At 35.9% G+C, this 13,248-nt stretch overlaps 2 protein-coding genes and 1 non-coding gene across 3 annotated transcripts; 2 read left to right on the top strand and 1 right to left on the bottom strand.

Annotated features, from left to right (window-relative positions):
- The first annotated feature begins 1,024 nt into the window (after positions 1 to 1,024).
- Positions 1,025 to 2,849, top strand: LOC132274866 (F-box/kelch-repeat protein At3g06240-like). The gene has a single exon (XM_059776213.1). The coding sequence runs from the start codon at positions 1,481 to 1,483 to the stop codon at positions 2,618 to 2,620; it is 1,140 nt and encodes a 379-aa protein (XP_059632196.1). The 5' UTR covers positions 1,025 to 1,480; the 3' UTR covers positions 2,621 to 2,849.
- A 5,809-nt stretch (positions 2,850 to 8,658) lies between these two features.
- Positions 8,659 to 9,768, top strand: LOC132273064 (F-box/kelch-repeat protein At3g06240-like). The gene has a single exon (XM_059774097.1). The coding sequence runs from the start codon at positions 8,659 to 8,661 to the stop codon at positions 9,766 to 9,768; it is 1,110 nt and encodes a 369-aa protein (XP_059630080.1).
- A 1,079-nt stretch (positions 9,769 to 10,847) lies between these two features.
- On the bottom strand, positions 10,848 to 10,932 carry TRNAM-CAU (transfer RNA methionine (anticodon CAU)). The gene is given in 2 exon segments: positions 10,848 to 10,883; positions 10,895 to 10,932. It is a non-coding gene; the product is annotated as a tRNA-Met (tRNA).
- Between the last annotated feature and the right edge of the window lie 2,316 nt (positions 10,933 to 13,248).

The following is a 13,248-nucleotide window of genomic DNA, read 5'->3' as shown; positions in this document are numbered from 1 at the left end:
ATTAAATCTACTATTCCACCAGTCTCAAAATAAATATCCACATTTTTACTCTGTATTTTAGCTGTACTAAAATAACCTTTTACCTGATATAAATTAAACCAGCCTAAAGTAAATGTTCCCATTGAAAATTTTAAGTACTCTTTTTTTCTTTTTTTTTCTTTTTTTTTTTCTTTGATAACTTTATCAAATTCAGAATCGTCAATGTGATCATATCACAAATCAACATATGGTAGATACGGTAGGTAATTAAAAAATCATAAAAAGTGATAAATAAGGAATTAGAGAGGATGATTGAATTAGAGTAGTGATACTCACCTCTCCCCGCATAGGAGAGCATCAAACTCCTATCATTTAGCGAGGACTTCTATCTCTTTCGGGCAAAGGTGGTACTCCCCCTAAATGAGTAAGGCGCCTATTCACCGATCAGGTGGATAAGAGAGATCATGGTTTAAGGCTTTAGTGGCCGGAGGAGATGGGAATGAAACAATCTACGCCCGGTGCTAATACATTAGTAGATGCCTTCTAGGTATATGCCCCGGGGTTGAATATGTGACCGAACACTTATAGTGAATTACCTAACTCAATAATTTTTAATTAGTTATTTATATCAAATACTATTAAGTGGAGAGTTCTACTTTATTTGTTGCATAATTGACGAATTAAAAAAAGTAAGTTTAGCAATTCAGTGCAATTATTAAGTGCAAAAATCATTTTCTTTGAATTTATTTCAAAAAATAAAATTATTGTCTTTATTTATCACTTTTTTTTATTTTGTAATTATTGATTATGTGTATATTTATAATTGAACAACATAGTAAAAATGACTTATTGATAGCTGAGTAGGTAGGTATTATCCATTAAAAGGTATTAAAATTTATTTTTTAAAAAAAGATAGATTTCCAACCAAGAACATTTTGAAAACGATGGAATATATTTTGTTCACATATAAAACTTTGACTATTATTATATAAAAAATGACGTTTGAAACCCGATCTTTAGATTTCATGGGTGCCACACAACATGACCAACAATTTCTGTGTAATTTCCACTGGTTTGTTTTTCTTCCAAACGGCTGCTAAACTTCCAAAGCTTTTACGCGTGTCATCAAATTTGACCGCTATCATGTTCACACGAGGTCTCCAGCCTTTGTCTATTAATTTTTTTTTGTTTTTTTTGGACACCTTAGTCTACCAATTGACAAGTTCTATAAACAACTCCGGCCCACCCACCACAAATGAAACCACATGCGGTGAACCCCGTAAGCTTCAAGTCTTCAACAGCACCAAGTCACGGTCATCTTCTTCAGTCGACGCCCACTTGGGCCTTCAATTCATCACCCAAATTATAGCCGTGTGCAATGTACCTTTCATGGAATGTTAATGTCTTGTGCCTCTATATATACCTACTGCTCAATCAAGGGTTTAAAAACATTAGTCATTACTAGTAATAACAGATCCAGAAAAATTATATTTAGCTAGCCATGGCCAACCTTCCACACGACATCGTGTTAGACATACTCTCAAGATTACCCGTCAAGTCCCTGAATCGATTCAAATGCGTTTGCAAGCCATGGCTTTCTTTGATATCCGATCCTTACTTTGTCAAAATGCATCTCAACCGAGCCAATTCCGATCCTAGCATGAACCACCATAGACTATTCACGTTGTTCCCCTTTTATTCTTTGGACTACGAGTCACCATCATCATGTGATGATGTTGCTGATAAGGCTGTTGCTGTTGATCATGATCATGATCATGATCATGATCATGATGATGCTATAGTAAATCTAGGGTTTCCATCTAAAGCCCCACAAAATGGTGTTCAGATTGTGGGGTCTTGCAATGGCTTGATTAGCTTAGCCTATCGTGCCTTAGATGTCACGATTTTATGGAACCCATCCACTAGACAATCCAGGGAGCTACCAAAACCAAGCTTTTCGTCAGATATTGTGTCCCTCTACGGACTTGGTTATGATTCCTCTAACGATGACTACAAAGTTGTAAGAGCAAGTGCTAGTGCTGGTGCCTATGACCAAGTCAAAGTCGAGGTCTTCAGCTCAAAACACAACAATTGGAGACAGATTCAATCTTTCCATAAGAGCATTACTATCTTGGACGATTCCGGGACATTCTTGAACGGGGCTCTTCACTGGAGAGCAAGCCGCGGTGGGCGCGACACGATTCTTGCTCTTGATATGGCGAAGGAGGAGTTCTTTGAGGTTCCACAACCCGAGACTCGCGACAGGAACATCTCATTTCATAGCTTGGGGGTTTCACAAGGTTGGCTTTCGTTGCTTTGCTATGGGTATGGACTTGAAGTGGAGATTTGGGTGATGAAGGAATATGGTGTGATGAGTTCTTGGATGAAGATGAGTGTTGTGAGGGGGAGAGATATTGGGTATTGTGACTACATGGTGCCCATATGCTTTACAAAGAATGGAGAGGTTATAGTTGTTGTGGATGGAAGGAAACTTATAAGATATAATGTTCATGAAAAGACAATGAAGAATCTGAAGGTTAGGAATGATGACTGGTTTGAATGGGTTATATATATGGAGAGTCTGGTCTCGCCTTATGCTGACTCTGGGAACAAAGATAGAGATTCTCACATGGAAGAATAAGAAAGAGGAGGGATTATTTATTGTTTGATTCATTCATTTTTTTATTTTTTTGTGATTTTAGTTTGATGTTCTAAATCTGATGTGAGAGTTTTTCTTGAAGTGTACACAATATTTAATTAATCATAAATTTCAAGCATTATTCGTAATTGAAAATAATGTTTTTGGGTGTTCAATTTGGGTGACGAATGAATGGGGCAAGAGAGTGAGCAAAGAAGAGAATCAGTTATATTGCGTGTTTAATTTTTTTAAAACAGTTTCTGAATTTTGAAAATTAAAAAATTGTATAAAATAGTGTTTAGTTTACAATTTTTAAAACTGTTTTTTAAAAATTCAATTTAAAAAAAAAAACTTCCTTATATAATTGTCTCATTTTCCTATTTCGAGTAAAACTGAGGTTAATGGGAATGGACTACATCCAATAACAGTCGTTGCCAAGCATCGAATGTCATTAAGAAACGTGCTTTAAATTTGCCTACTTGCAGATATGTCTGTTTATACATTGCAGCAATCATACTCTCGGCTAAAACCTTCTACGAAATATTCTTGCAAATGGTGAAAATTCTTCCCTATCTCTCTCAGCTCACGTATATACATATACACCACATACACAATAGCTTAAAGTCAAAGTGGGTCACACCAAGTCTCACAAATCACACTCGTACCCCAAATGCAAATAATATTTACAAGAATAATAACGCTAATGTCCCAAAATATGATACGTATGTCTAATGTGTCCCAATGAAATAGAAAAATAGTACCGATTGAGAAAAATTCCCGAGCAATTGACCCGCCTTGGGCCTACATGACCCGAACACGAAAACAATGAAAAATGAAAAAAGGAAAAAGAATACCGGTCCTCACATTTCCCGTGTCGGTCATGCATTACTCTTCCGCTATGTCTTCTAGGTCTACTTCAGCGACACCAACTATTATTCCAGAATCACCGTCTAGGCTCTTGTTCAAGACATCTCCATTTGTGCCTCTTTCCCCCCCTCCCCCACCCCCACCATAATTTCTTCCTTTCCCCGTGCCCACAAGGATGGTCACTCGCTCTCAAAATAATATTTTCAAACCCAAACATATTTTTGTTGTTACTAAACACGCCATTCCTTTATCACTTGAACCCATTTGTATGAGTTCACTGCCTTAGTTCGTAACGGTACTTCCTTAGTCCGAGCTAGACATCTCCATTTATGCCCCCTCCCCCCTTCTCCTTTTCTTCCTCTCCCCATGTCCACAAGGATGGTCACTCACTCTCAAAATAATATTTTCAAACCTAAACATACTTTTGTTACTAAACTCCCCATTCCTATATCACTTGAACCCATTTGTGTCTCCTAAACCCTTCGTCACTCCTATTGGCACACTGCTATATCCGATGAGTTCACTACCTTGGTTCATAATGGTACTTGGGAACTAGTTCCTTTTAGTCCTCACCAAAACTTAGTTAGATGTAAATGGATTTTTCATGTTAAGCGTACACCTGAAGGCAGTATTAACCAGTACAAAGCTTGATTAGTTGCCAAAGGGTTTCACCAACGCCCATGCCTTGACTATACAAACATTTTCTGTCTGGTCGTTAAACCCACCACCATTAGTGTGGTCCTTAGCTTAGCCCCTCCGTCAACTCGTTATCAATAATATTTTCCTTCATGGCACTTTTTATGAAGAGGTCTACATGTATCTCAACCTCCAAGTTTTGCTAATTATACTCCTCCATCTCATGTGTATTCACAAAGCAATCTATTGCCTCAAACAGGCCCCACATTCGTTGTATAAGGAGTTATGCTCTTTTTTCCTCTCATATGGTTTTATCCATTCACACTCAAATGCCTCTCTTTTTATCTACCACAATGATCATGTTGTCATTTATTTTCTTCTATATGTTGACGATCTTATTGTTACAGGCAATGAGATGTCTTTCATCTCCAAGTTTATATATTGGTGCTTTATCTTTCTCACCCATTTTCTATCAAGAATGTGGGGTCCCTTCATTATTTTCTTGGTGTGGAGGTCATTTCTACACCAACTGGACTTTTTCTCTCTCGACACAAATATATTGCTCACACCAAGATGCAAGACGCCGAGGAGGTTTCCACTTTATTGTACTCTACTGAGCCTCTTCACCTCCATGATAGTTCTTTTATGGTTGATGCTACTAACTATTGCAGCACTATTGGGGTTCTCCAATATCTTTCTTCCACCCGTCCTGACATAGCCTTTCCAGTCAATAAACTCTTTTAATCCATACATAAGCTGTCCCAAACTCAATGGGCACTAGCTAAGCGCCTTCTCCGCTATCTCAAAGGCACCTTTAACCATGGTCTCTTCCTCAAGCGTCAGGATTATGATGATCGTACTTCCACCTCTATCTATGTCATTTATCTTGGGACAATGCAATTTCCTAGAGTTTTAGGAAGCAACGATCAGTGGCTCACTCCTCTACTAAAGTCAAGTACTGTGTTGTTACAGCCACCTCTGTCGAGCTCTCTTAAGTTCATGCACTCCTTAGTAAGCTTGGTGTATCTTTTTCCTCCATACTTACCATTCATTGCAACAATGTTGGTGCCATATTTCTTTCTTCAAATGGGGTTTAATCTAAAAAAATTTGGGCCTTTGAAGTTGTTTTGAAGGATCAAGAAGGGTACCAGATTCTTCAGGATTACTTCGAAGCTCCAAAGGGGCATAAGATCATATTCCAGGAAATTAGGATCGATCCTAAAGCCCTAGGATCGATTGAAACTACAACAAAATTGAATTTTAAGAGTCTAAGCATTGCGATCGATCACACTCCAAAAAGATCGATCACATTCATGTTACAAAGCTATGCAAAATTTCTCAGAGTACTGCTAGGAAAACGATCGATCGTACACTGACTGTGATCAATCGCAAGCGTATCAGATTCAAATCCTAAAAGCTACAGGATTTCTCAACTTTTCTCATTCTTTTCCATAAATAGGTCGGATCTCAACCAAAGTTGGTAAGACGTTTACTAAGCCCGTTTGACTCTGACTTAGGGTAAAATTACTCACAATTGAAAAAAGCTAATTTTGGTTAATTTTAGAGAGAATGAGAGAATTGGCAGCTTGGGAGCATTCAAGCATTGGAGAAGGTGACCTGATCAATTTACAGTCCATGGAGATGGCGTTCACCACACCGATGAAGTTAAGCTTTCTGCCTTCTCCATGAGTAGCTAAATTATTCCTTAGAAAATTGATGTAACCCTATCCAAGTAACATGGTCTAATTATATTTATTTTAAGGAATTTTCTTAATATGTATATTGATTGCATGGTTGGAGAGTTGACTTAGTTGTTCTAATATGATCATGATCTTGCCTTAGAATTGATTTTGTTTTAATTGAAATCAAATTACTTTTATTTTCTAAGATTGTAAAGGTAATGATCATGCAACAGGTTTCATTAAATATATAAACAAGTGTTTTGATAGTTCATGCTAAGGGAAGGCAAGTTGTGTTACACCCTAATTTAGAGTAGTTAGGTAGACAATTTGTGCCAACCAAAGATGATTTATACTTAATGCTTGATTTTATATATATATATATATATCATTTTGACATTATCATTGTGTGCTTGTAGCCACATGATTCATAATTATACATAATGTTAATTTCCTTAAATCGAATCTAATTGGCCATTGTTAGGAGGTTAGTAGTGAAGTCAATTCCCTAGGTCTTCTCTCTTGTAAAACTCTTACCATTTAACTTGGTTTATTTTCAGTTTTAATTTTATTTGTAATTAGAAGTAGAAAAACATCAAATATATCTTTTCTCTTGAATCAAATCGAAAATACAGTCATTTAGCTTCAACACCCTCAACATAGCCTTATCCTACGAGAATTCACTCTATTGTGAACGATTTATCATTGAAAACACATACACGTCATGTTCAATTGCCACATGAAGCACATTGAAATTGATTTTCATTTTGTGCTTGACAAAGTTTCGAAAGGCCAACTTCAAGTTTCTCATGTTGTCACCAACGACCAACTGGCTAATGCTTAACCAAACCTCTCCCTTGCCTTCATTTCACTCTTCTTCGCTCCAAGATTGGTGTCTCCGATGGGAGCACCATCCTGCGTATCTGCTGTTGCAATCAATGATAACGTTCAGCTTTGATCTCTCCTCATCAAAAATCAAAACCAGCAAGATCCACCACTCACTCAAGAGATTAGTACAGATTGATTTTAATATTGGAAATGCCTTAAATCTTGTCATTGTGTATAGCCATCACTTGATCAAATACACTTGAATGCATATTCTTTCCATTTTTACACTGATTGTAACGTGGATATAGTTGAATATTCTTTCCTTTTTATACACCGATTGTAACATGTATATAGCTGTACATTCATAATGAAATTGTGAAGCCAATTACTTTTTACATACCACAATTTCCTTAAACTTCTTTAACTTTAATCTTTTATTTTTTAAACAAATGCCCTAAAATTGGAACTTTCTCAACGTGTTAAATGAAAAGACTTGGATCACGTCTCTCTGAGCATCTCTAACCGTTGTGTATATTTTTTTTTTTTTTTTTGTGTAAATCTGACGTGTCACAATGGATTTACACAAAAATTTTGAATTATTTCATTTTAGTTTCAACGGTTGTTTTATACCTTTTGTGTAAAAATATATATCCCAATAACAATCAATCATGTATTATGTCATGACCCACATAATTTTTACAAACTTACTTAATATATGGTTGATTCTTTAATGGAATAAGAAAGAAGGATGAAAAAAGAAATATGTTGATTTGGTCGTGTAAAAAGGTTGTCTACATAACCCTTTTACACAATGATAATGTGGCAATGTATTTTAACAGACTATTGGAGATGGAAAAAATTTACACATCATACGTACAGTATATATTTTACACAAAAGGGTATTTTAACATACCGCTGGAGATGCTCTATAATCTAGAAGAGTTAGATGTGAACTCTCTTTCTCTCTCTCTCTTTTATTTTTTTAACAAACTGTTGGAGATGGAAAAAATTTACACATCATACGTGACCGTATATATTTTATACAAAAGGATATTTTAACATAGCTCTATAATCTAGAAGAGTTAGATGTGAACTCTCTTTCTCTCTCTCTCTTTTATTTTATTTTTTCTTTTCTTTTTTTTTTTTTTTTGGGGGGGGGGGGTAATTTTAGATGTGAACTCTTTCTTTAATTATATTATAAACAGTAGACTTGGATTTATCATATTCTTAGGAATGGTTCTTAATTCCTTTGCAAATATACCAGGCTGTCTGTCAAACCGCCTTCAAATTATTTTATTGTATTTTTTTTCCCAAGAAGAACAAGAGATTCTTGATCCCTATTTTTCTACCTTTTTGTCGTTAGACCAATATATATTTTGTTGAATTTTTATGGTGGGAAAATTTGTTGTTTTAGACCAAATGATTTTGTTGTTTTAGACCAAATGGTAATGTACTGTTACTTTCCTGTTTTGTATTGCATAGAAATAAATCCTTTTATACTGGATCATTCTATAAAATAAAAAAGTTAATAAAATAAGAAGACGTCATTTCTTTGTAATTCCCACTATCTTTCATTCTATAAAATAAAAAGGTCAATTAAAATAAGAAGACAGAATTTTTTTGTAATTCCCAATATCTTTTTAACTTCTTCTAAATTCTCATTTCGCAAAGCTCCAAATTTTCCATCCCATCAAATTTGACCACAGTATAATTCACACCAGGTCTCAACCAGTAAGTCTATTAATTGACAAGTTCTATAAACAACTCCGGCCCATCCCTCCCCCACACATTAAACCACATGCAATCAATAACGTGAGCTTCAAGTCTTCAACAACATCAAGCCACGGTCATCTTCAGTCGACGCCCAGTTGGACCTTCAATTCATCACCCAATTTCTATAGGTATGCAATGTACCTTTCATGGAATGTTTATGTCTTGTTTCTCTATTTATACGGCTTAATTAGGGGTTGAAAAACACAAAAGGTGATTTCTAGTACTAACTGCTACTATCAAAGAAAAATTTAGCTAGCCATGGCCAACCTTCCACACGACATCGTGCTAAACATACTCTCTAGACTACCCGTCAAGTCTCTGAATCGATTCAAATGCGTTTCGAAGCCATGGTTTTCCTTTATATCCGATCCTTACTTTGTCAAAATGCATCTCAACCGAGCCAATTCGGATCCTGACATGAACCCCCATAGACTATTCACATTGTTCCCCTTTTATTCCTTGGACTACGAGTCACCATCATCATGTGATGATGTTGTTGTTGATGATGATGGTCATGATGATGCTATAGTAAATCTTGGGTTCCCTTCTAGGTCCCCACAAAATGGTGTTCAAATAGTGGGCTCCTGCAATGGCTTGATTTGCTTAGCGTATCGTGCCTTAAATGCCATGATTTTATGGAACCCGTCTACTAGACAATCCAGGGAGCTACCAAAACCTAGCTTTTCTTTAGATATTGTGTCCCTCTATGGACTTGGTTATGATTCCTCTAGTGATGACTACAAAGTGGTAAGAGCAAGTGCATGTGCTAGTGCCTATGACCAAATCAAAGTCGAGGTCTTCAGCGCAAAACACAACAATTGGAGACTGATCCAAGGCTTCCATAACAGCCATACTATCCTGAACGATGCCGGGACATTCTTGAACGGGGCTCTTCACTGGAGAGCAAGTCGCGGTGGGCGCGACACGATTCTTGCTCTTGATATGGCGAAGGAGGAGTTCTTTGAGGTTCCACAACCCGAGAGTCGCGACAGAAACATCTCATTTCATAGCTTGGGGGCTTCACAAGGTTGTCTTTCATTGCTTTGCTATGGGTATGGACTCGAAGTTGAGATTTGGCTGATGAAGGAATATGGTGTGAAGAGTTCTTGGATGAAAATGAGTGTTGTGAGGGGGAGAGATGTTGGGTATTGTGACTACTTGGTGCCAATATGCTTTACAAAGAATGGAGAAGTTATAGTAGTTGTGGATGGAATGAAACTCATAAAATACAATGTTCATGACAAGACAATGAAGAATTTGAAGGTTAGGAACGATGACTGGTTTGAATGGGTTATATATATGGAGAGCCTGGTCTCACCTTATGCCGAGAATGGGAACAAAGATGTATACACTCCCATGGAAGAATAAGAAAGAGAAGGGATTATTTATTATTTAATTCATTCATTTTTTTTTTTAGTTTGATGTTCCACTTACATCTGATGTAATTTGAAATGTACAATATTTAATTACTTATAAATTTCAAGCATTTTTTTGGAATAAAAATGTGGCTTTAATTTATGGTTAATGGAAATAAATGTTGTGTACTTAATTTGCCCTACTAATTTACAGCTTTTGAAGAGCTCAAACTTGGTTCATGAATAATGGATGATGATGTTGTTCAAATTCATTCACAAAGAGGACAAACTTGATTATGAATAATGGATGATGATGATGTTTAGAGTTCACTGATTTACTCAGAGCTTCCTGAATCCTCAACATGATGTGCAAATAAAAGAATATATGTTATTCAGGGAAAATAAATAAATAAATATGTTCATAGCATAACACTTGGTCAAATTTGGCAATAATATAATCAACCATGCTTTTAATACAACCAATAATATTGGGAGAGGAGCATTATATGAAATTTGGTTTTAAACAGCAAAGACAGTCATTTTTCTTCATTTAATTTGTTAGAAAAGAGAGAAAGGTGCGGTGGATATAAATATTTTAAATTTGACATTTTATTTTTTTTTTAATTTGTTAGAAAAGAGAGACAGGTGGAGATAGTTTGCCTTTTCAATAACAGATCTGCAGCTTTATCTGATCAAGGGCCGGGGCACAAGGGTCCTGGTACTATCCAGGTGCGAAGAACCCCGAGGTGAACGTGAGAGCAAGGGATCACCCAACGAATGGACGAGCTCCAAGGAGGGAGGAGAGAGGGGGGCAAGAACCATGCTTTCAGAGAAGTGGCGGTCCGAGTCTTATCTAAACTGCGAGGAATAACTGACTAAGCCGTGCCATAAGGGGTCTCATTCTCCAAACGGAACGGGGCCAAGCCTTAACGGTTGTTTAAGTAGGTTGGGTGACAGATCTTCCATAGGAGTACTCCGGGATATAAACCAGGGCAACAAATGTTGAGCATACGACGATGCCGCCCGTTTTCATTTCGTGGAAGTCCCCGGCAGAGGAAAGGGCTGTAGGTGATGGTGATAAAAAGGGGGTAATGGGGTGAGAGAGGCTCGAACTCTCGACCTCAGGATAACTCAGAAGCTATGAGACCTACGCGCTAGCCAACTGCGCCACCACCCCTTTGATGTCTTCATCGAGTTAAAACTTTTAATAACCTATTATCACAAAGATGGTGTCATCTCCACGCATGGTATCAAATGTTTTTGACATTTTTACTCCTAGATAGCAAAACAAGTTTTTCCTTTTTTGCTTTTAACATCTTCTTTTCAATTTTTTTTTTCAGTAAATTACCAAAATTGTGCATGAATATATATAATTCTTAATTTAACCTATTTGTCAAAGTGGTCTTTAACGAGCCAGGCCTACCATAGAAATAGAGATATGGATAGGAATTAGTGGAAAGTTATTTTCTTTCTATGAAAATAATTTAAAGTTACTTAAGATCATTAATGACCTTAACTAATTCACTTTAACCATTAAACCAAACTAATCACCTTTTAAATCAATTTCATCATATGTTAAAATCTGTCTATCTATGGTGGGCCTCTAACTTTCAAGTGTTTAGTGGACCACTCAACAATCACCCCACTTTTAGTAGAATCAATGCACACATGCCCCATCCTTATCTTGGAGTATCAACTAGAAAATAAGTGAACTACCTACCTATCTTGAGACTTGTAAGTGGGCTGGGTTGAGAATTGTCTAGGTTAAATACAAACAGTTACACACCAGCCCAAGTTTCAGCAGGACTAGATCCCTCAAGCCAAGTTCAGCCCATTTTTGTGAAAATCAATTTTGGAGGCCAGCCCAATTAAACTAGCTTAATGAGACATTATATAATAGTCCAAAACAAGACTTGGAAGTTTCCGCCTCATAAAGAATCAGACCTAAAGTTTGACTCTCTTGAATGCAAAATAATTCTAGTGAAAATTCAAAATTAAGGACTGCTTTACACGATTTCCAGGAGATTTAGTCGAAACAAAGTCCCAGATACCCCGATGACCTAAAAAAATTTGGCTTTGCACTATAACGATCCATCTCTGACCATAATCCTAACGATGCTCATCATTCTAACTTTATGATATAGTCAAATTGGGACAAGCCAATCCCCTAAAGACTTATTGGCTTCATGTTAGTTTCTCTCTTTAATAAAGTCACTTTTTTTTCTTTTCTTTTTTTTTAAATCAACTTTAATAAAGTCACTTGACAAGATTAATAATGTAAATAGGGCAATAGATAAACCTTCTCTTTCAAATCAGCTGAGATGGAGTTGGATTTCTTGTAAACCATGTAGGAAAATGAAAATGAAAATGGGACATTATTATAAACAGACCCTTTAAAGGTGTGAATTAAATATATGAATGTAACTATACAATACTATTTCTCTTTGTCTGTATTTATATACACTTTTGTGTTAAAAAGTTGGGTCGGTGGTGGTACCGATAATGACTAGGACCCCTCTTTCGTAGCCTTTGTTTGACAAAAGAAGTTCTTTAATTTAGCATTCTTGGAAGGGACACTGACATTAATTTACAGAGTTGCCAAGGCTGACTATTTTGGAGCCTTGATTGTTCCTTCTTTTGATTTTTATGACCGTTAATTATGCTACAATGTTTTCAAAGTCATAAGTTATCTGGAAGCCAAATTCAGAGTAATAACGAACACGGAAAATTGTACCAGCGAGGGCGACCGTTTTGTTTTTTTTATTTTTTTTAAAAAAAATAAGAGAGGGCGACCTTGAATAACAAGAATTGTAACTTTAATTATAAATGCATAGACAAAGTAAATGTATATATATATATATATATATATATGTGTGCGCACGCAAAATGTATCAATCAATTCTACAAAAATGTGCATATGCACAACTAGTGTGGAACTGTGGATGCTACTATATAAAACAGTATCTCTATTGGAAGCTTGATACATTTTCTAGGTCAGAAACTAGATTTGCAGAGTTTCAAATTACACTTCAACAACAAGGACTTTTTCAAGCACATTTTTTTCTTTTTTCTTCTTCTATATATATAGTTTTTTTATATATATAAACCTAATTATAAGAAAGTTGGATAACTCCAACTTGCATTTAACATAAAATTTCTGTTCTATTTACGAATCAAATGAAAAGGACAATTTAACTAATACGACTTGGAGGATGTCATAAATTCGAAACAAAAAATAATGTTATAATATTAAATAATGTTAAACACGTTACCTTTTTCTTAATTTCACAATGAAGTGGGTCTCGTACCCAGATGAGACAAAACAATACAGTTGTTCAAGATGTAGGTCCCATTTCCAACTATTGTTGCTCAAATATTACAGTAGATCATAGATGCCACTTGAGCAATATCAATAAAAAAAAAAAAAAAATTACATATAAATGGAGTTAAAGTTTCATATTTATTCAGAAACTGAGTCAAAGTTCCATATTTC

Source organism: Cornus florida, unplaced genomic scaffold, assembly GCF_030987335.1.
Source record: "Cornus florida cultivar Cherokee Brave unplaced genomic scaffold, ASM3098733v1 CherokeeBrave_3.0.0_Hap2_Chr09, whole genome shotgun sequence".
NCBI lineage: Eukaryota > Viridiplantae > Streptophyta > Magnoliopsida > Cornales > Cornaceae > Cornus > Cornus florida.
The sequence above is the reverse complement of the archived record's forward strand: the minus strand, read 5'-3'. Positions and strand labels throughout refer to the sequence as shown.

Bases quoted from the DNA above. Each gene is read 5' to 3' on its own strand.
- LOC132274866 (XM_059776213.1), top strand. From the start codon at position 1,481: ATGGCCAACCTTCCACACGACATCGTGTTAGACATACTCTCAAGATTA.
- LOC132273064 (XM_059774097.1), top strand. From the start codon at position 8,659: ATGGCCAACCTTCCACACGACATCGTGCTAAACATACTCTCTAGACTA.